Here is a 23,166-nt window from a genome sequence, read left to right on the forward strand (position 1 = left end):
TGTGGCCGACTTTGTACAGGGGCGGAAAAGTTCCCAGATGGTGTGGCTTGCCAAACTCGCTGCCTCTCTCTGGGTGCTGGCAATACGAAGAGGAAATCAGAGGGTCAGTGGGAAAGTAAAGTTCATCCTGCCAAAAAAAAAAAGAATTTTAATAGAAAACCGTGAGAAGATGCAAAATCATAGGTTTTATAATCACAGTCCCAGAAATAAAATAAAAATGTCTGCATGATTTTGGTGGAGCTCGGTGGTGTCGTTCTCTCCCAGTAATCAAAGAACTGTGTTGCTCAGTGTATGGATGATGGATGATGGATGATGGATGATGGATGATGGATGATGGATGATGGATGATGGATGATGGATGATGGATGATGGATGGATGGATAGATAGATAGATAGAATCTGTTTTAATACAGCTGCATAAAAACATATTTCTGTCGCTCTTTACTGTAATATGTTAGTATGGGAGCAACAATAACAGCTTACTGAGGGTTCCCGTGATGCCACTGCAGGGAAGTCTGTCTGATATGTTTCAGCTTTAGCTTGTGTTTTAATTAATTGGCGTTCCAAAATTAAAATGTCTTTTATCTACATTTTCTTCAAAGAAAGTTAAACTTGTCAATTACACCCTGAGATGCAAAGTTAATATACAGTGCACCGTCTCCTTCTCTTTCTGTTTCTTTCGTAAACATGGCCACAATGTTACTTTAGGGAAATGTTATATATATATACTATTGTATAATATTGTTATATATATATATATGTATATATATTATTTTCCCTAAAGTAACATTGTTCCCATATCATTCCCATAATATTATAAAGTTTTCGATGCTATTTGCATGATGTCACTTACTCACTGTAGGAGGCTCTCCCCTCCTCCTTCTTCTCTTCTTTCATCCAAAAAGGGAGGAGGCTGGCTTGTTAACTTTATGGGCTTGACCCCCCCCCCAGCTCTGAGTCATTTGCTCGGTTTGGACTGGAACTAGCACACACGGTGCCCTGACTCGGTTCACAGTGGCACACAGTGGCGGAGGAGCTGCGGCTGGATGTCACAGGGAAATACTGCAATAATCCGTAAATGTGATAAAAAAATATTGGACTTCAAAAAAATCTCCAGGATAATCTGACTCACGCAGGGAGAACCTTTGGAATAATATCTTAATTTGATCCATAAGGTAGGGGTGATGGGTTATTTTAATTTTACTTTCCAGTCTTGTAAATGGCCAGGGGGCAACTTTCCTCTTCCAGCTGATTTGTATTATGTTATTTAATTATATGCAAATGCCATGCTGATAAGAAATTATATTATTGTCAATATAATTTGAATTCTAGTAGCTTCGAACTCTTCTGCTACATCTAACATGTTCACATTTTTCGTACTTTGCTGAGATTTCTGTCACTAACTTTTATATTTTCAGTTGTCACGCTGTTTACATAGTTTGCACCTCGTAACCAATTGAATGTTTTTGTTATTGATTTGTTTCCTCCCTCACAATTATCACATTTAAATAAGTATCCCTATCATCCAGCTACCTGTTGCACGGCGCATGTGATGCTGTCATACTCCGGAGTAACACCAGATGGCGCAACGAGTCTCCAGAGACTGCTCGCTGGGAGCGATCATCAATAATGATAATTGGGTGAAACCTTTCTTTTCACTCACTTTATCCTTAAATCAACGCTCCCATGGGACTTCAAATGCAACACATGGCATTTACGTCCCTGCAACATGATCAAGGGGGAGAATCAGGATGGTGGAACGTGCCAATCAAGTCAACTCCTTCTGGTATAGACATCTGCCCTGCCCTAATTCACCCTCTGCACACAGGGCTCAGAATGTCATGTGTTGAGAGAACTGTGGTCTGAGAAACTCGCGTGGAGATTATAGCTTGCTGTGTTTTTATTTTGTCACGTAATAATGAAGCAAACAAACACTGAGGACTCCCCGCGGCCTCATTCTGTCTTGTGCTGATGACTTCATGTCCAGCAATGGTTCTGTAAAGAGACAGAGCAAACAGTGTCTGTCTGTGGGGTCGATGGTCAGACGGTCTTCATCTGTCTGTTTCCTGACCTTCCAGCCCGCCTGCCTATTAGCCAGCCTGTGGGTTGACCACCCTGCACCTGCTGGTCTGTCTGTTTGCTGATTCTCCTTGCCAGTCTGTCCTTCCACCTGTCTGTCGCATCATCATTTGGTCTAACTGCAAACTCACAGTTCCCCTGCAGCTTCATCATCATCTTCACCCTGCAGAGGGCTGTGTCATTTTATAAATTCAAGTCAAAGTTAAATTGAGCTCTGTCTTTGCCATGTATTGACAGTAGAATTAGCCGTTTGTTCCATTTTCTTTCTTTTTTTAACAGTAAGGTTTACTCTCTATTCATAGCCCAATTACAACCAGCACACACTTTGAAATAGTCCACATTCTTTGAATGAGACTCATCTGCCCACAGGCATGGATCCTCAGGTCAGTTGTCTTATTTGGCCCTTTTTTGTTCTTCTGCATTTCTTTGCTCTATGCTCTGCTCAGGCCTCGTCTCTCCAGCATTGAGCAGCTTGCCACCAGATCCAAGCTTGGCGGCATCAGAGAAGTTGCCAAGCAGTTCCTTTTTTTAGGAATTGCAGTCACCAAATTACAGCCACTGGGGCAGTTAACTCCACCCGAACGCTGCTACCGGACACGCCTTGCACTAACTGTGTGTCTGAAGAGCACATGAATTTGGGGTGTTTGTGTGTGTCACATGTGTGGAGTGAAGGAGACATGGCATAAGGAAGTGAGGCAGTTCAACCAAATGACCAGATCATTTTGGAGGCATTTCTGAGAATACATAGATTGTTTAAACGTGATTGAGTTTGTGTGTGTGTGTGTGTGTGTGTGTGTGTGTGTGTGTGTGTGTATTTGTGTTTAGGACAGCTTGCATTCCAACAAGCAAACATGTGTTTTTCTTTCTGGGGCGTTTATTGCAGCTTGGACCCTGTTCAGAATAACATGATGGTTTGAAAAACAAACTGTTACTGAAACAAATAAATACACCATGGAGCGACTCCAGCCAAAATAAGATTCTATTCTCTGCAACACAATACGAGGCCGTGTCAAATATATTGTGCGTTGATCACTTTGAACCACCCTGTGAAGTTAAACGGCACTGAGTGTTGATGTGGCGGCTGCCAATACACCAAGCGTTTTTGTGCCAGCTGGCACTTTTGGAGAGAACTTTGCCCCACCTTAACTCTTCTCTGCCAACGCAGTCTAAGGAGCAGAGCTTATGTGCTCCTGAATATGAATACTCAGATAAAATGAGGCAGCGTTTTATGTCTTGATCCATATTGTAAAGCTTAATGCATTTTGGCAGAGGGTTCGACATTTACATCAGACACAGATGAGAACAGCAGTTGTGAATGAAACGTGCTGTGATAAAAACAGATTGTGATGACTTTACAGTCATTTTTTCCCGTGAATAAAGGGTGGCAGCCATTCCTATGAGTCAAAAGAAAGTGGGGGTTGTGCGTAGGACTGGGTGGGAGGTAAGGTGCCTTTCTCTGGACCGCGGTCCTGGGAGACCAAACTCTGTGCTTTGTATCTCGGGGATGATTGTTCTTGGCGACACAAAGAGCATACATCTTAAATATATGTTTGTTTAGCTTGACAAGAGCAAATGCTGCCTTGTGGGAACTCGAGTCACATCAAAGTAATTGCGGTGGATGTGAGAGCAGACAAGTACCCAGCACTTGATGGATGGTGCATATAGGAAATGTAAAGCGAATCTCAAACGCTGGGTGTGGGAAACTCAAACAACTGATGCACTTGTAGGATGGATTGTTCACCAGATGGTGCTTTCAATGACACCACGGCGGTTTTTTTTGTTGTCTGTCAGCCTCCATTCACTCATGCATCCACCCCTGAATCCTGTCTCATCCTTCTATCCCTGTTGCTCTTTCTCCTCCCTTAATCCAGTTTCACCTTTTCAAATCCAAGAGTAAACCACTGGAATTAAAATCTTCATAAAAGTGTCTGTCTTCTGTTACCTGTTATGAAAGCCTCTTTGATATTATAGGTGTGTGTGTGTGTGTGTGTGAGTGCATTTTTGGCACAGATGGGGAACTTCCATCTTCCACTTCCAACTTCCACTTCTTCACTTCCTTGCTTTATTGAGGGAAAATAATCATTGCCACAGAGGAGACAGAGAAGCCGTCATCTTGTTAAGTGTTAGGGTTGTCAACATGGAGTTGTTGAACATCTTAATTCAAAAGGGTGGGCATTAATTCCACTGCATCCACTCTTCTCAGGAGGAGTTTTACAAGATCTTTGACACGGCTGCAGGGATTTTCTCCCATTCAAGAGCATTAGTGGGACACTGATGATGAGTGATGAGGCCTGGCTCACAGTTGGCGTTCCAATTCATGCCAAAGGTGTTATAGTACGACAATTTCTGTCTATTTGAACTGAAAGGCCTTGCTCAAACCCGGAAAAACCAGACACAAAAAAGAATGTATTTGCACCAGTGTGTCCACATACATTTGGCCAAATAGTGTACATTACTGATGACACTTTCCTTTCCTTAAACTTCCTTCTCGCCACAGCCAACACACAACTCCCACTCTTCTGCTGTCTCATAATGTCATTTTCCTCTTATTTTTTTTCCTTTCCATTTCCTCTTTCCATTTCCCCCCCCCCCCCCCCCCCCCCCCCCCCATTCCACAGCACCACGAAGACAAACACAGTGAGCGAGACAGGAACAGCCGTTGATCCATCCCTCCATTAAACCACTCTTGGCCTTTGGATAGGAGCAGGACAATTAAGATTGAAGCCTTTGGTTTGTTTTTCGTCTAGGACCGGATGTTTGGCGGCTCACAACTTTACTGAAGGCAAAGGAGAGGAATTTGTAAATTAACACACACACACACACACACCTACACACACACACACACACACACACACACACACACGCACACACACACACACACACACACACACACTCATACACACATACCAGGGCCAGATAAAAGTGGTCATTACAGTCACAGAGGCTGCTTGGTTGTGGGATGTAGTTTAGTCTTCTTGTTATGTTGTGTTTATAGTCTTAGACGTCATTCCTGGATGATGATAGACTATTTATGTTCCTGTCTACCTTTCCATCGTCCCCAACACCTCCATCTGCAAATCTCCGTCTATTGCCACATGTCTACAAATGGCTGACAAATCATTGCGCTCTCCACAGATTCGAGCAAGGGTGCCACGTTTTTAGTTCCAATCCTCCCACAATGCTGCAAAGCACAAGCTGCAGCAATCGTGGGTGGAAAGCTTAGTCCGCTGTTTTCTATATTACAGCTCTTTTGTGTGATGCTGACTATATATACATGTATGTCCCCGCTATGTCCCTTTTTCTGCATTCTTCTGGCCAAGCCAAGGCCAGTGGTGTTTTTTATTTTCTGCAAAGTGGTATAATTTGGCTGCTATTTTTATTGCAGGGAGCAGACTGCAGGGGCCAGTTATTCATGCTTTCAGGCCAGGTCCACCTCATGCACATACTCTTACTTTAGTTTTAATGTCCCTCAGTAATACTTTTATTCCTTAGAATGGCGCTAAATCTCTCTACAGTTGCAGTGGATTGCATAAGCAACTTTCTTGATCATTTTCTCATGCACCGTCCTTTCATGATTTAGGACTGAAGTTTATCAATATTCAGTAAGTGTGTTCTCTGACCACATTCTCCTTTGTGGAGTGTTTTTGTTAAGGCTCTACTTTTGTAATTTAAAGGATCAGTATCAGTTTCGAGAACTTTTTTTGCATGATGAATATCATACAGGATCCTTAAACTTCCCTAGAAAGTCCTTTTGCGCGCTAACCATTGGCATCAAGACTCCCCCGCCGTCTGATTACGGAGCTGAGGATCAGAGAAGGGAATTAACACGACAAGGTTATAGATTATATGGCTTTAAATCACCCCAGAGTCCAGTGTAGGACTGGGATTTACTTCATAGGATTAGCCTCAGGTTAAGAGTCACGATATCCCCTCGTAGGGATCAATTGGCCTGCTGCTAATTTGTTTTCATAGGAATTCGATTTTAGGCTGCGCCGAGGTGTGAGTTCGGTCGGAGCAGGCAGGATGAAGCCAGCAAAAAAACACAGACACACACATGATCACAAGTCTAGTGACCTCAATCAGCAGTGTGTGTGTGTGCAGCTATGACATCATGGAGTCTGTGTTTCATGACATGCGTACAAACTCCAACACATGCACCCAGACGCTCTCACACTTGCACACCCAGTTTCAACTCGAAATGAATGGTGGCTTTGTTTAACTGCTCGGTTGCAGGAATAAAGTTTTCCACCGCTGAGGTGATGTCCTTTCCACTATCCGATTGGTCAGTGAGAAGAAGTGACTTACTCTCCTGGGAATGGACAGGAAGCAGACAGTGACATTTTGCTGGTGTGGTTTAAGTGACTTTCATTCCCAGAGTTGACTCCTGGCAGGTTTCCCCGGGGGAATGAGTCCATTTCACCTCACCAGACTCCAGCCCCCGTTGGCCTGTCATGTGGTATAAACAGTCGGGCTTTATAATTAAGGATAGGCAGACCATTTCATAACATTTCAATGTCCATTTATTGCTGAGCATTATCCTTATTTATGAATTTGAAGCCCTTGTCCACGTGGCTGGATTAACCTGCTAGGGAGCCCAGGTGTGCACAGACACACACCACATCCTAATCTCTGCAGGGTGGGATATACTGTTGCCCACATGTTCCCAAGTACAATACACGTTTGGGGCCCCTGGAGGTCTGGGGCCCCAGGGCAGTCGTCTGCGTTGTCTGGGGGATATCCAGCCTCGCTCATACACTTTTCCTTGCTTTTTCTTTTTGTCATTTTGACATCCCAGACATTTCAATGTCATGTGCATATTCCTTTTCACTCCCATTGATTTAAACGGAGTGGACAAAATACATTTGAAGTAATGATAAGTAATGCGATACAGTTCAAGCCTCCAGAATGACAACAGAGTTAAATCAACAGTTCTCTAAAGCAGTTTCAATAAACATTTGAACCCTTATGAATGTAGGATTCATTGTAGCGCTGTTGTATTATGCTGCATTAGTTTTACTTGCTTTACCATTAAAGTGGTAACTTAAAGTGTTTACATGAATGTGTAATAAAACTGATGCTGCTCTTCGTTCTTCTTGTGTTTTCTCAGGTGTATAAGTCAACGATGTTGCCATATTGCTCCCTCCTGCTGTTGCTATGCGTGGCTCGGCTGCTCTCCACCTCCTCGGCCCTGCCCTTCGAGCAGAGAGGCTTCTGGGATTTTGCCATGGACAGCATGGACAGCGGCGGGATGATGACGATGATGAGGGATGAGGAAGAAGGCTCGGCTGTAGAGGAGATCCCCGGCCCTGACATACCCATGTGCCCCTTCGGCTGCCACTGTCAGCTCAGGGTCATCCAGTGTTCTGACCTCGGTCAGTGAGAGTGTCTGTGTGTGTGTGTGTGTGTGTGTGTGACAGAGAGAGAGAGAGAGAGAGAGAGAGAGAGAGAAAGAGAGTGAGAGAGAGATACATGTCTGTTATGCTTTGTCATCGTTTATAAGTGTGTGTGTGTGTGTGTCAAGAGGTTCAGACAGGAAAGCAAAATGAGTTGAATGAACCGAGCCTTGCATGATTTTCACATTCTCCAGAGAGTAAAATCCCTCTGGTGTATTAACTCAGAGAGAAATTTCATCCTCTGGACGTCTATGAGGGATTTAGTGTTCCAGACATTGTGTGTAGATACGAGGTGGGAGAGGAGGAGAGACACAGCAGTAAAGGGGAAAGGACTGAGGCAAGAGAAGGAAGGGGGGAAGAAAAAAGAAAGAAAGAAAGTAAACAAGAGACGGAGAGAGTAAGGTAAACACAAAGAAAAAATAAAGGACACTTTGATCGGAAGAGATGAAAAGTTTACAATCTCCTCTCTGTCTTTTTAAGGAGCTGTTTCATGTTGTTTTTGGGACGTAGACAGGATGTTTAATGTAATCCCCAACCAGGAGGGGAGGGTGGAGGGAAGAACGAGTTGGTTTAAAGGGGTTTAAAGATGGAAGAGGAATGTCAGGGTAACGACGTGAGGGTTACGGATATTCACAGGTATGAGTTCCACTAGAAAAACATCGAACTAATTTGCTGGTGACAAGGACACAAAAAACATTACGCTCAGTGTTCTACCTCCCAATACCTCAAAATATGTCTGTCTGTGACTTTTTAGTCTTCTTTCCATGCAAGCATATGCTATAATTTCCTGCCTGTGGATATCGTGCATGCTGTTCTTCCTCTGTCTATTCATACAGGACCAAATAAACTGCGCTCAGTCTTATTTAGATATAAAGATTCCTCACATTATACTGGCTATAGAACTCTAATAAGCTGTCTGTGTTTAGACATAATGGTTTTGTCGAATCATCATTTTATTTTCCAAGCTCTATGTATTTACTGTCCCTGGTCTCTCTGCTGCGGGTAAATGTGGAAGCGTATAATTTCCGAGATGTCAAGTGCTTATTTGGAACAGATGTATTTTGGCGGTGGCGTCTGTCTCCCCTCAGTGTGCATCCCAGCGTGATGTTGGGTATTCGTGTTGAGGCACGCTGGGGTTTGAGAGGGTGCTAGTTTTGTCAGTTTGTGGTAACGGCTTTGAGACTTGTGGCAGATACGGGTGACGCGCTGTGGTTTGAGGTTTAGAGGGTTGAAGGGATTCAGTCTATCAGGGGGTGGGTGAAAGCTTTTTTTCAGGTTTGTTTATCATTTATGTTGTGTTTGACGCAAGCAAACACTTTTGGGGGATTTCAGCTGGCAGGATAGGATGCTTGTCGGAAGCTGCAGGTGTTGGCTGGAAGGTAAATATTTCCTAACACATAAATCCCGCTGGTACAGTCATATTGCTCTCACAGCAGCTGTGACAACTTTATTGCACTTGAGAAAAATGGTAGAGACTAAGTTAATAATTGGATTTAAACTTGATATTTCATTTAATTCATCTTATACCAATTTATCTCTTGAGGGCAACATCTCGCTTCATTTCTACAATACACGATAAAGCTCCAAGCCTCCTCAGCCACTCCACCAGATCTCTCAGCACTGCGTGGACGTGGTTTGTACAGAATGTCAAAGGGTTTGATCCTGTGTGGTGACACGGAGGGTGTGGCACAGTGCAGCCAAAGCCATACAGCTAAACTTAACTCTAGATGGACAGCTCTGGGTACACTCCTGTGGGACAGATGTGGTTGGTGGCAAACTGGATCCCAGTGGGACAGCTGGCGTCCTCTCTCACCAGCGGGTCTGGTTGCATCATGGGCCTGATCCAGATGAGTTCGGGATTCGCTTACAGTGGCCTGTCTGCGCCACTGACCACATCTGATACACTCATCCACGTGTCCTCTGTGATGTGGTCTCGTTAATGATCACTGGTTGCTGTGTTTGTGCGGGCGCTGAGTCATTTTTACAGATCCCTGAATAGAATAATGCAGGTGTGTTTCTTAACGCCGTCCGCTTTTTGTAACCCATTCTTAGCCTTTATGAATTTATTGCTTGGTAAACAATATACCCTAGCCGTAACAGCTCTTGGTGTTTATGCTTGTCATGATGTTGTTAACTGCACACTCTACTTCTATACATGACTTCTTAGCAGGTGTTTCTAACACTTGGCACGGTAGCTTCACCACACACAGCTTGTATTTATGTGTGTGTGTGTCTCCCTTTTATTTGATGTGTGATTTTGCTGATGGTATTTAACTTTGTGACTTCTGTCGAATGGAAACCAGATGGAAAACATCTGGTGTCCCCATCTGCCATGTCTTTGTAAGTGACAAACCAGTAATGTTGGTTATGTGCTGCTTTGACGTCTCTGTTTGACCTCCATGGTTGTGTCTATGTCCACCTCTCATTAAAATAATAGACGAGGAGCCCCAAAGTGCTCATTTGAGATCGTGTGGGAGTGTGATTGGGTTCATGTTTAGGCCTGATGGAGGTTTTTAAAACACACAGTGACTATTTATTTTCCATGGTCTATGTCTGACTAATCTTAAGAGCTTGCCTCCTTGAAAACAATCTGTTTTTTAGGGCGTTGGTTCCCCCATGGAAGCATTCAATGGAGCATGATTCCCTTCTGTGTTTTTATTGGTCGTCTTCAGGTCTGACTGAGGTGCCAAAGAATATTCCTCCAGACACCAAGTTCCTGGACCTGCAGAACAACCGTATCACTGAGCTAAAAGAGAATGACTTCAAAGGCCTGACTAACTTATATGTAAGAGACACACACACACACACACACACTCATATTCATAATGCATTCGATCAGCACCTCTCAAGGATGTATGAACGACTCAGCTCAGCCTGTGTTGGCTTCAGTCGTGTGAAATATCATAATGATCCTCCGTTTCCTTCAGGATTTAAAAGGTTCATTTCTTTTCTTTTTCGCCCTCCTCCACCCTTCGCTCTGAGAGCTTTAATTGTATTAAGTTCGCGCCTGAAGCCAAATGGGAGTATTCAAGCTCACATCTTTGTCTCTCTTAGCAGAAAGGCTTTGCTCACTCCTGACCCGCATTCAGGAGCGCTGACCAAGAGCAATGTCGAATCTGGCAGAGTAGAAAACTCGCAACATGACATTATACAATAAGATCTCTGTTAAGGTCTGTTTGCCTCATCTCCATCTTTTAGCCAGCGCAGGTGGAGAGACATTCGGCAATGACGAGATCAACTGCAGGATCAGTTTTAATTCACTCAAACACATTCAGTAAAGACAGAGGATGCAAACACAGGCTCTTGTGCATTCTGTGTGTTGTTTTAGCTTCCTTTCTTTTTATTTTCTGACTGTCTGAGTGCTAACGTGTTTCGTTTGGCTCACTATGCTGTTTTTTTCCAGGCTCTGTCTCTGAGGAATAACCTTATTTCCAAAGTCCACCCCAGAACATTTGTGCCTCTGAAGCACATGCAGAAGCTCTACTTCTCCAAGAATCTGCTGACCACTATTCCCAAGAACTTGCCGGCCTCTCTGGTTGAGATGAGGATCCACGAGAACCGCATCAAGAAGGTGGCAGCTGGAGCCTTCGCAGGACTGGGCAACATGAACTGCATAGGTCAGAAATGCTGATGACTCCAACAAATCTAGGCTGTACCCTGTGGTGCTCACCACTGCCTTTGCCACATGGATAGAAAATTAAAGAGGCAGTTTTTTAAATTTCATGCCACAAATATTCCCTTCATCTTGCAGAAATGGGAGCAAACCCCATCTATAACAGCGGGTTTGAGCCTGGAGCCTTCAAGGGACTGAAACTGAATTATCTGCGTATATCAGAGTCCAAATTAACTGGGGTGCCAAAAGGTAACAACTCATCTGTGTGGCTAAAATGCTAACATATCTACAATGGATTCATCTTCACAAGGAATACAGGGAATGGACAGCCACTGGACAAAGTCAAATCTCAGTGGAGCCTTACGTGTTATGTTGTCTCTCTTTCAGATCTCCCAGACAGTCTCCATGAGCTTCATCTGGACAACAACCAGATCCAGGCTGTGGAACTGGAGGACCTGAGCCGCTACAAAAACCTGTACAGGTACCGATACACACACACACACCTCAACATCATACTCGTTTCGTAACTGATTTCTTGCACCTTGAGGGATTTTCTTGTGGATAAAAAAAACACATCCCCAGTCAGCAGTGCCCCTCAGGGGTAACAATATGAACTACATTGACATGCCACTGAAGAGTCGCAGGATAAAAGCTCAGGTGTTCCTCTCTACACTGTTGCTCTGCTCCTTCATACACACTCCTAATCTCTAATGGGACTATTTATAGTCACAGGAGTAGTGCCAGGCTGCTGTGGGCCTAATTCTCAGCTGCAATGATACTCATCAGGGAATGTGCAGTTACTCCAGCTCACGTTGGTAAAACAATTCAGCTAAATCTACCGTGCAGTGGCCCGTTTCCTGCATTTTTCACGTTTTCCCCCTTTATCTCACTTTTTCCAGGTTGGGCCTTGGATTTAACCATATCCGTAACATAGAGAACGGCAGTCTGGCCTTCGTCCCCAGGCTGAGAGAGCTGCATCTGGACAACAACCGCCTCACTCGTGTTCCCACAGGCCTCCCAGATATGAAATACCTACAGGTGAGTCTACCATCCACACATTTAGTTTGCCATCTGAGATTGGATGTTTCACGCGACGCTCCACTCACCCTCGACTTTGCTGCTCCTGCTTTCTAGGTGGTGTACCTCCATTCCAACAACATCGACCAGGTGGGCGTGGATGACTTCTGCCCTCGAGGATTTGGGATGAAGAGGACGTTCTACAACGGCATCAGCTTGTTTGCTAACCCTGTCAACTACTGGGAGGTGCAGCCCGCAACGTTCCGCTGTGTCAGCGATCGTCGGGCTATTCAGTTTGGCAACTACAAAAAGTAAAGACGGGGATACAGAGAGATGGAGAAAGTGAGAGGAAGGTGATGGCGGAGGAACAGATTATTTAAATCAGGAAAAAAACTTGAGAGATGGAGGGAAGAGAGTTCATATTTGAGATCATTATCTTTATTATTATTGTTTTTGGAGAGAGGATGAGTGACGGGGAGGAGGGGCAATAAACTGAAGAAATAGAAAGAGAAGTGAAAAATGCAATCACATAACTTGAAGGGAGTGGAAAACAAAGCGCTGGCAGTACTTCACCTGAGTTTTTCTGAGTTTTGAAAATGTTGCCATTTGAAATGGATAAAACAGAGAAGAATGTCTGAGGAGATTGTTTTCGATGAAAAATGGGAACTTGTGATTTAATTCCATATTTTTTACACAATAGTGCTTATTGAGATAGATGTCTCTTTTATATTAACAATTTGGTTTAGAAGTAAAAAAAAATAAAAATAAATAGAAAAGCAATGCATTATAGTTTTTTATACTTTGTGTGTGTGTGCTGATTTGGGAGGTACATCACGTTGCCCCTGTTTAACTGACCTGAAACCATTTGGCCCTCAACTCTGTGATCAAATGATGCTGTATTAATTAAATCACCCTCAGTCACAGATTTGGGGGCAATTTCCACAATTTACAAAAATAACTGCACATAGTGTAGAAACTATTATTCAAGATTACCAGTTCAAATACATCTTTGTACATATCATGAAAGTTGACTGATAAAAAGGGCAATAAGTACATTTTAAAATCATCCTCATCAGTGCTAAACATCGTTTCTAACTGAACCACCAGCCTGCCTGTGTAAGGAGTCTATTCTGTGCCTTTACTAAATATTCTGTATGGTACTTTAATACAGTGGTAGTGGGGGTTTTGCCCCAGTTAGAGACAACACACATCCGCTTTGCGTTGAGACAACGAAGGCAGTGTGTTCACATAGTGCTACAAACAATAGTATCGTGTTGATGCATTGTTTTGGACATTATTTCTGTTATTATATTATATTCAGGGTTATTGGAGGGTTAGCCTGTTTACATTGGTAGATGTGCAACTACTCTAGCCATTAGTATTCTGTCCTGTCTCGGTTCTGTAATCTGATAAGCTACTGCTGCATGTGAATAAAGACATTTCTAGCCTGCTGCATAAAGCCAGAGAACAACTGATGCCCATGGGTTGGATGCTGTGTGAGAAATAAAGAAGAAATATCAAAAGTGGCAAACATTTGATGAATACATCCAAAAGTCGAAGCAGAGACATTATGTGACAACAACTGATTCTTTGGACATTCGTGGGATTCAATCCTAAAGCGAGAGTTTGTGATATTTTTATCAATATTGGCTTGATGTTATGAATTTGTCTTCAATTTGAATCCATTCATTTTGATAAGCATTTCATCTGACATCTTTAAATGGAAAATAAAGTCAAAATAGTAACTTTGTCAATCGATTCAATATGACTACAGAACACATAACATAGGAACACTCACGCTGTCTTTAACTGCGAGCTGTCTTTTCTGAACTGATGAAACTAATGAAAATAGTTTAATTCGATTTTTTGTGTGCATCAGAATTGTTGTTAACTGTCTTGACTGGTGGTACCACAATTTCTTGTCACATTCCTCCTGTATTCATAATTCAGAATCATTTCCACAATTTCATGCTCTTTCCCAGAAGTCTCTTGAACAGAAACAAGCAGAGCAGAGTAAAGGAGGAATTTGCAGAAAAAGTGAAAAGTCCTGAATCGACATTTTAACAATGTCTTCTACATTTTAACACAGAAAAAAAAATATAAACTTACACATGACAACACGCAGACTAAAATGTAGGGTGACATTGTTGTTTTATTATCATAATTATGATTAACATTATGATCAACTTCAGCTGCTCCACTGGATCTACAATTCAACTTTTAAAAGCAATGATGAAGTTATTTTGATTGTATATATCATTTATATATATATAGTTGACAATTTAGAATTTCTTTTACATATATTTATATTTTTATATTTTTATATTTAGAAATGAACGCCAAATGTTTGAAGTCAAAATACATGTCGCTGCATAACATTCACCTAATGATGGCCGAACCAACTTCCAACTTCTGCTGATTCGTCAGCATTTTGTGTTGCATGGTCGAATATGTATATGCATTCATCAACCAACCATCGGTTTCAATATCATAATTTCATTTTCAAATATGCCGCTCAGTGCGTCGTCACCGCGGCTGTGCGCGCATCAGCCCGTCTGATCCGACGGTACAATGATCCAGCCGCGTGTCGATGAGGCAGAGCGCACTTGCCTGTGTTGACGCGGCGATGCTCTTGCGTGTCAACGCGTTTGCAGCGCTCTCTAAGCAGCTACGGAGAGATTTCGCCTCGGATGAGAGATTAGGAGGAGGAGGAGGAGGAAGAGCGACCAGCATCAGAAAGAAAAAACCTCGCTTTATTTTGGTCCATCGCGTCTACTCGGTGGCAGCGGCCCCGTCGATTCTCCGAGGAAGCCGGGGGCTGGATTTGAAATGTCGCAGGGATGTGCTGGTGAGTCGGCTGGTGCTGCAGAGCTTGTGTGCAGCCTAAATGAAATAGCAGGGCTTTCAGAAACAGCCTTTATAGCCGGTGATCCTATCGAATGCACGTTATTGGCACATGTTAATCTCCAGTCACGTTAATACTGTACATAATGTCCTGCATAGGCCCGACGATGTTGATGTTGATCGGCTAATCACCTAGTTTGAAGGCGATCTGTACTGATTGCCATGGCGCTGCTTCTGCTCCACACTGGTCTATTTGACATAGCAATGGATTTGTGTTTGCTCCAGTGATTCTTGTCAGCTCCAGTGTAGAAGCCACACAGCATGTGATTGTTTGGACGAACAGGGAACTGTGATGTTGGATTCATTTGATCTGCAGCAGGCATCAGCGTTTCTTCTATATCAGCTCCATGGAAATGTCACTGCTGAAAATAAGCCATTCTAAATACAGAATAGACCTTTGTTTGTAGATGCTTGTCATTCCCCAGCTTATTTTAGTTTACAGTAGACGACTAAGTAGTACTGAAACAGATCTGCTCCTGCATTGTTACTCATTCTTTGTTTTTCTTATTACAGAAAGCTTGATGATGAAAGGAGGAAGAGGAGGAGAGAGGTGGAGTGAGCCCATCCTGGCCCAGGACAGGTTTTAATTAGACCCTCGCAATAGCAGGTATACCCTCCATCTACATTGATGTAATGAGATGATAATGATAACAAGCAATCAATGCAATTCACTCAAATTATTTGTATTCTTCCTACCCAGTGACGTCTGTGGTCAGGAGGTGATGGCAGTGCTGACTGAGCTTCACCACCACTACTACCCATTCCTACAGATGGACACACCCCTCCTGACCGCCTGAGCCTGCACTGAGCGCTGCCTCCTTCCCCTCCTCTCCTTCTGCCTCCCCTTGCTCATTGCCCACCTCTCCCTCCGTCATCCTCATCCAGCTGCCACTTGCTCCCCCCCGAATCTCTCCTCCCACTCCTCCATCCATTTTCCCAAAGTTTGAATTCCACTGTAAAATCGTACTTTATTATGGCGTGTTACGGACGCTCTCTGGACTCCCCGTGTACACTGGCCTTGCTGGTGGGCTTCCAGTTTGCCTTTGTTCTCTATTTCTCCCTTGGGGGCTTCAGAGGCCTGGTGTCTGTCCTGGTGCACACCACAGGGCCAGAGTTTGATTATTCTCGACCTCACGACGTCTACACCAACCTCAGTCATTTGGGAGTACCGCCTCCCCCGCCTCGCAACTCTGGCACCGGACCCCCTCCCACAGGACCACCGCTGAGAGACTGCCAGATCCCTTCCCCACTGCTGGGTGAGAGAGCGAGAGGGGTTAAATGTGTGATGCATGTACAAACAAAATGCAGAGTGAACGACTGTGTGGCATTCTAAGCTGACAGTCAATATCACTTCTAACACTTTTTTGCCTTTCCTCCAGTCGGACCTGTGTCTGTCCTTCTTTCCTCTCCTCTGTCCCTGGAGGATATCAGACTGAGGAACCCGTTAGTGTTGCCAGGCGGTCACTACCGGCCTCCTGACTGTGAGCCCCGTCACCACACGGCGATAGTGGTGCCATACCGGAACCGGCAGACCCACCTCCGTGCCCTCCTCTATCACCTCCACCCCTTCCTGCAACGACAGCAGATCCACTACAGCATCTATATAGTGCAGCAGGTATTGTCTATGAGTGTGTGTTTGTGTGTGCATTGCTGGTTTAAAAATGTATTATCTCGATGTTTTTTCAGAGTGTTATTCAATCGCTTGCATTGTCTTTGTTATGAGAAATGCGAGTCAAAGAGACAGGTGTCTTAAATGGCTACAGTCGATGCTATTACAGCCTAAATGAGAACATGTTGTTTTACGTAATTTGGATTAACTGGATATTTATATTAATATTGTTAAGGACATTAATAAGTCGTGATGTCTGTAACTTCTCAGGCTACAATGTACACAACACAGTATGAGAATATGTACTCACAGGTCGTGCTCTCCCGTGCTTGTATTTGTTTTAGACGTAATACCTTCACGTGTAGCTGTGTGTTACCCTCCGTCTCTGTTTCTGACTTCAGTGGGGGAACGGTACTTTTAACCGAGCCAAGCTGCTGAATGTTGGGGTGCGGGAGGCCCTCAGAGACGAAGACTGGAGCTGCATCTTCCTGCACGATGTCGACCTGCTGCCCGAGAACGACCACAACACCTACACTTGCCACAAACAGTTCCCCACACACCAGTCTGTGGCCATGGACAAGTTCAGATACAGGTAGACGCAAAGTGTGTGTGTGTGAGAGTAGATGGATTTCTACAGTGTATTGTGCTGAGACATTATTTTCAAGATTGTACATTGGTGATATGACCCTCCCAGGCTACCGTACGCACAGTATTTTGGTGGGGTGTCTGCAGTGACCCCAGACCAATACATGAAGATGAACGGCTTTCCGAACCAGTACTGGGGCTGGGGTGGAGAGGATGACGACATTGCTGCTAGGTGAGGAGGGATAATGACGCAGAGGTCCTGCATGACAGAGTGAACTGTAAACTGTGCATGTGAACATGTGAGATGTGCATGGGTGTTGAGCATCAGAACTGCATGCACAGCCACTCAGCTTCTTGTAGCTTTTTTAATGTCTTTGGCGCTACGCATTCCTTTCTTTTCTCATGTTTACAGTTTCTGTACCACATGTTTTCCTTTTCTTTGACTTTTGTTTCATCTGTTCTAACATCATCTATCATCGTCACGTCTCCTCCCACTGCTGTGGCTTTGCTGTGTGTCTCTTGGAGTGGGCTCAGTGAGTACCGGTATGTTCGCATGGACTCGCTTGCGGATCTGGGCTGCGTGCTTTAGAGTTTTCAGGCAGTTTTCATCTCATTTCTATACTGCGGTCCCCTCTGTCCACTTTCTGGCTCTTCCACCGTTTGCTAATCTGACAGTGAAAGGAACAAGAAAATGAAAATAAAACTACGAGAACATTTCTCCCCTATTTTTTGTAACACTTTGCCTTTTGTGCATGATGTTTGCAATTTAAAGTGTATCATGTACTGGACATTCACAACATTAGTCACACCGTGTTTTGATTGACTTAGATAACTGGGGTGCTACACAAGCACCAGAGATGGGAAAAGGGAACCACAGTGTTTTCCACCGCCTATAGGCTATAAAAGTATGTTATTCTCATATGTCACCCACAATTCTGTTTGTTTTCTTTACTTTTCTGCTTTTAGATGTATCCCTTAGAGGCTAGATGTACCTCGGACTGAGTGTTGCTTTGTGTTTATAAAAAAAATAGCATGACTACTTAAGTGCCAGGTGTTGTTGATTTAATATTATTCTGACTGTGAATGACAATCTGCTGTTGCTGTTGACTCTTGTGTGCTTCCTATCCAGAGTACGTCTATCTGGCATGAAGATCATGCGCCCTCCAGTGGCCATTGGTCATTACAAGATGATAAAGCATAAAGGAGACCGAGGCAATGAACAAAACCCACGCAGGTACCAGATAGACACACTTGCAGACACACAGAAATTAAGTAGTGATATTTACCCCTTTGATCTAATTTTGTAGGGCAATTCGGATGTTTCTGACAGAGTACATGGGATTAGAATTATGTTGTCTTTTAATTTTTCTATTACATTCTATTTCTCACCAAATTTTTCTTGCCCGTAATGCTTTGGAAATATTTTTTTGGTTGTGAAAACATGCTCCCGTAATCACCACAGGTCACATCCACATGGGAATATATCTAAACCTAATTGCTAAGGTAATTTTTCACATGGTGCTGCTAAAGGAATATTTTACATTTTGGAAAAGATTTGCTTTTTGACTTTCCTGCAGAGAATCAGATGAGAAGATTGATGCTACTCTCATGTCTGTCCGTTAAATATGAAGCTACAGCCAGGATGCTGTTAGCTTAGCATAAAGACTTGAAACAAGGGGAGACAGCTAGCTGGCTCTGTCCAAAGATAACAAAAACATCTCTTTCGATTAATTCAAAAACAGGTTGTGTAAACTTTGGACCCGCCTCCAGTCTTTGCTTCCTGTTTCCTGGCTGTAGCAACATATTTAGCACACAGACATGAGAGCGGCTAATTATATGCAAGAAAGCTAATTAACAAATGTCCCATGATGTCACACCTTTAAAGTTTGCCCCTGAAATGCATATACACATGCAAACCAACCTGTGATATTATGTACGTCTCTCTAGGTTTGACCTTCTTAAAAGGACCAGACTCAACTGGCGCTCTGACGGCCTCAACTCTCTGACCTACGAGCTCCTTTCCAGAGAGCTGGAGCCTCTCTACACAAACCTCACCGTTGACATTGGAGAAGAGCCCCGTGTGCCCCCCCATGGTAAAGCACCCAGCCTCGTGAAAGCAGCAACCCCTGTCCACCAACGTAGCACCAGCAAGACGGGGGACGCAACCAAACCGGAGAAGAGGCAAGAAAGCAAAGGGGCAAACGTGACTGTGGCTAAGCCGGCAGCTGAGAAGACAGAACCTGCCCGGTTAAAGGCAGTGAATCAGACAACGCAGGAGAAGACAGGTGTGGTGAAATAGGACGAGCTGTATAATAAAAAGGACTGCATCTCATCTGTTGCATAAGTGGCTGCCCCCTTCAGGAAAGCAGTGTAAATCTGTTCTGTTGTGGGACACAAGGTACACCAGCTTTCTGTGCTCGGTGCAGGTTAGAGATAGTTATGCAATGGATCGTATGAAAAAACGCACTTTTTATCTACAGGGGGGGGGGGGGGGGGGGTGCATTCAGGAACACGACAGAGTCACCTCTTGGTTGATCATCCACTGAATGTGACTGTGGCTCTAGTTACTGACAGAAGTCTGAGGCTCATGACTTGTTTGGGGCCAGGAGAAGAATGGTAAACGACTCACTTGTGTCCACGTAGAGGTCCAAAACAAACTGAATGAAAATGAGACGGCAACTATATACGTCTCTGCTCTTTTCCAGAAAGCGCAACTCGTAAGCAACCCATCTGCTGCCAGCAGACCTGCAGCTTCATCCAGTTTGTTCCCAAAAAACTGCTGCTGTCAGTCCACCCCACTCCACGGTGGGTTTGTGTTTCTGTGCCTTCTCTCTTTTAATGCGCGCTTTATAGACTGGTATAGCTGCTTTTAGACGCTGACCTGGGGTTAGTTTTACCTCTCCGGCCTCGCAGGCAAACGTTGGAAAGCAGGGAGGCTAAAGCTGATCCTAGATTAGGACAAACGATTTGTTCCAGGACTGCCGTTTTATATTTGTGTGCATTGATCAAGCGCTGACCAACTCCATAGTTATCAGACGATTCTAGAGTTTATATTTCTATAGAGAGACTTCTTTATTTGTTTTCCAATTTCTTTTACTCGTCTTTCCTTACAGTATGGTGCCTCTCTCTCTCTCTCTGACATTTAGTTCCTAGACAATCAAATCATATGGGAAGATGACTCTGTATCCAACCACATAACAATGTGAGGAGATATTATCATGAAGAGTATCTTTACACCTGTCAGATAAACATAGACTTGGCATGATAGTTGTTGTCTAGTTTGACTATACTCTTGATACTGATATTATCTGTGATTTTATTATTTTTCTTTTAGTCTAGTCAGGTATGGGTAAAAGACAAACTTGCAGACAATATTGTAGGCACGTGACTACACAGTCTGCCAGTTTTTAGATTGTATTTTAATGATAAAAGAGGTCATAGTAACGAAAAAGCACTGTGTATAGGCCTAGGTCAGCTTTGTAGGCCTGACGTCTTCACAGAGGGTCTCAGTATATTAGACCCGGGTGTATCTAAAAGCTATAAATGAATGTCTGCCTCTACTTGTCTGTCACTTTTGTATCTTAAAGGAAAGGAGACAAGGAAGAAGGACACATGTTTATTCGAGAGAAAATGTGGTAATTTTATTCTGAGGGCTAACAAATTAGGACATGCATGTAGGTCATTTATGCTGACGGATCAATTGTCATCTACTTTACGTCTCACAGACATTCTGTTTCTGTTTCTATATCATCCATTTGGAATGTATTATTTAGAGTTTTATCTTTTCTGACGGGAGAGTTTATCAGTTGAGCTTAGTTCTTGGACTTTATTCTGGTCACATGTAGGATTTCTTGCTGCTAGGGAAACGGCGAACTGTGTAATTCATCAGCTTGAAAGATTACGTATTGTTACGCACATTTTAAGGTGTGGAGTTGAGTTTTATCACACTAACAATGTCTTACTTTTGCTAACTTGAATGTATTAAATTTTTTCATTTATTTATTAAGTGACTGATAAAGCTCAATGCTGTGTTTTAGGGGTTGAAATGACCTTCTCCAGTTACTGCAGATTATTTTCACTTCATACCATATCATACACTCCACGTTTCTTCTGTTAACATTGTGCCTCATGAAATAAGACCATTACTGAAGGACTGAATTCATACTGCTGGGCTATATGTGACCGCCCTCTAGTGGGACAGGGTGGCATTGCGCCAGCCAAGAGGAACCAAGTACTGAATGAAACTGCAGTGTTGTGACATGAATGCTAATCATTAATGTTGGCCATTCACAGGTTTCAGCCAATCAAATCTTTGCATCGCTCTGTGTGGAGGGTTTCTCTTTTGCGTGGTATCACATGATTGATCCTGCCAGCTTAAAGGTGTAGAGACTGCAACTCTGTGTTTTACTGGTTTACAGAACCAAAAACTACACTGGGAGTGTTTATGAATGGATATAGTTTTATAGGAGGAATCTGTGTTTATCTATGATGAAATATTGAAATGTAAACAAAGAGTGCGTTCTTGACGGAGTACATTGGGAGATAATAATGCTCGATTTCTTAGCTTTGTACTACATGGTAGTTTAATTGCATATGAATAGATAATGTATCCACCATATATCATATTGCCTGGGACAATGCCTGTATGACATGAAGCAGTGACACACTAAAAGCTTTTAAGGAGGTTTTGTAATCTCACCAAATTAATCAGCATTGTGTGCTTACCTGGAGATTGTTCTATATTTAATAAATAGGCTAGTTTTTATAAAGGATGTTTTCGCATTAAGTGTTGGAAATATATACTGTGTTGAATGCAAATTCAGTAAACAGGATTGGGACTTCATGGCAACAATTTCTTTTTATTTTAAGAGTTAATTTGCTGTCATTAAGCACACACCTGTGTAAACGTGATTGCTGAGAACCACCTGACTAGAAGGATGGGATGCTTATGTATTCATGACATGACAGATGGTAAGATGTAATTAATCCACCACTTATAATTAAGGACCATCATATTTGCATCATGCAATGATACCTGTCATCTTAGGTTGCCTTATTTATTGACCATGTCTTTACTGTGAAAGATTGTGTGTGTGTGTGCGCGCGTAGAGAGCAAGGTCGTCAAAAAAGGCACCAGAGGCAGTGAACTATATGATGGACAGTGTTGTTACAGAAAGCAAATATATATACCAATAAAAAACACATAATCAAAATGTGACTCCTCCCACATCTTTTATTAAACACATTCATGCAATGTCATAAATGTAGAGCTACACACACTTATACACTACTGTACATATCCATAAATACTCACAGTGACACAATTACCCTCCCACAACACTCAAGGCCTTTCAATGATCAGGCTTTAGCATTTTGACTACAGCTTTAAAAGCAGAGCTCAGATGCTCATGTTAGCTGGTAGATTAGCACTATATCATCGTCAAATGAAATAACACGTGATAGTATAGAGTGCTGTTTTTGCAGAAAAGCAGCTCTGTGGCAAACAAAAGTAAATTATACTTCACAAATTAACGCTACTTTTATGATTTTTGAAGCATAAATGCAGTCGGCAGAAGTAAAAAGTTAACATTCGGCTAGAAAAGTCACAAAGACAGCAAATGTTCTATAAGTACATGGTGATAGTGAGATAAACTGTCTGTGTATCCAGTATGTTATGTTGGACATAATGTGATGAGACATCATGGCGTAATATCTTCTTTTAAAAGTCCTCACACCTGGACATCTTTCTGCATGACGTTCTGTGATGCAGTCACTGTGGGATGGCAGCAGCGACTGTGTAGTTTGCACTTTCCCTCCAGTAGACTCACGCACTGGCCTGTTGAAGTGACTGTGGCGGGCAGATGCAGAGGGCTGAGACAGCCTTTAGTCACCTCCTGTTACTGTATGGCCTACGAGAAACAGCTGACCTCTCACACACACACATCGTCGGGGTTGGACCCTCAGTC

The 23,166-nt window shown here is 43.1% G+C and overlaps 2 protein-coding genes across 3 annotated transcripts; both read left to right on the plus strand.

The window, feature by feature from the left end:
* The first annotated feature begins 981 nt into the window (after positions 1-981).
* bgnb (biglycan b) lies at positions 982-13,633 on the plus strand. Of its 2 annotated transcripts, XM_079273950.1 has the most exons (9): positions 982-1,175; positions 4,698-4,878; positions 7,187-7,451; positions 10,145-10,257; positions 10,876-11,089; positions 11,224-11,334; positions 11,473-11,566; positions 11,985-12,123; positions 12,220-13,633. In XM_079273950.1, the coding sequence occupies exons 3-9, from the start codon at positions 7,202-7,204 to the stop codon at positions 12,415-12,417; spliced, it is 1,119 nt and encodes a 372-aa protein (XP_079130076.1). In that variant the 5' UTR covers positions 982-1,175; positions 4,698-4,878; positions 7,187-7,201; the 3' UTR covers positions 12,418-13,633. The 2 variants fall into 2 exon arrangements, with proteins under 2 accessions (XP_079130076.1, XP_079130075.1); XM_079273949.1 differs by lacking the exon at positions 4,698-4,878.
* A 1,138-nt stretch (positions 13,634-14,771) lies between these two features.
* Positions 14,772-19,657, plus strand: b4galt3 (UDP-Gal:betaGlcNAc beta 1,4- galactosyltransferase, polypeptide 3). Its single transcript, XM_079274334.1, has 8 exons — positions 14,772-14,950; positions 15,520-15,613; positions 15,707-16,262; positions 16,386-16,621; positions 17,017-17,207; positions 17,310-17,432; positions 18,330-18,434; positions 19,148-19,657. Exons 3-8 carry the CDS (start codon positions 15,980-15,982, stop codon positions 19,497-19,499), a joined length of 1,290 nt encoding a protein of 429 aa, XP_079130460.1. The 5' UTR covers positions 14,772-14,950; positions 15,520-15,613; positions 15,707-15,979; the 3' UTR covers positions 19,500-19,657.
* Positions 19,658-23,166: the final 3,509 nt, after the last annotated feature.

This window comes from Melanostigma gelatinosum (genome assembly GCF_949748355.1).
Source record: "Melanostigma gelatinosum genome assembly, chromosome: 8".
In the NCBI taxonomy this organism is placed as follows: Eukaryota; Metazoa; Chordata; class Actinopteri; order Perciformes; family Zoarcidae; genus Melanostigma; species Melanostigma gelatinosum.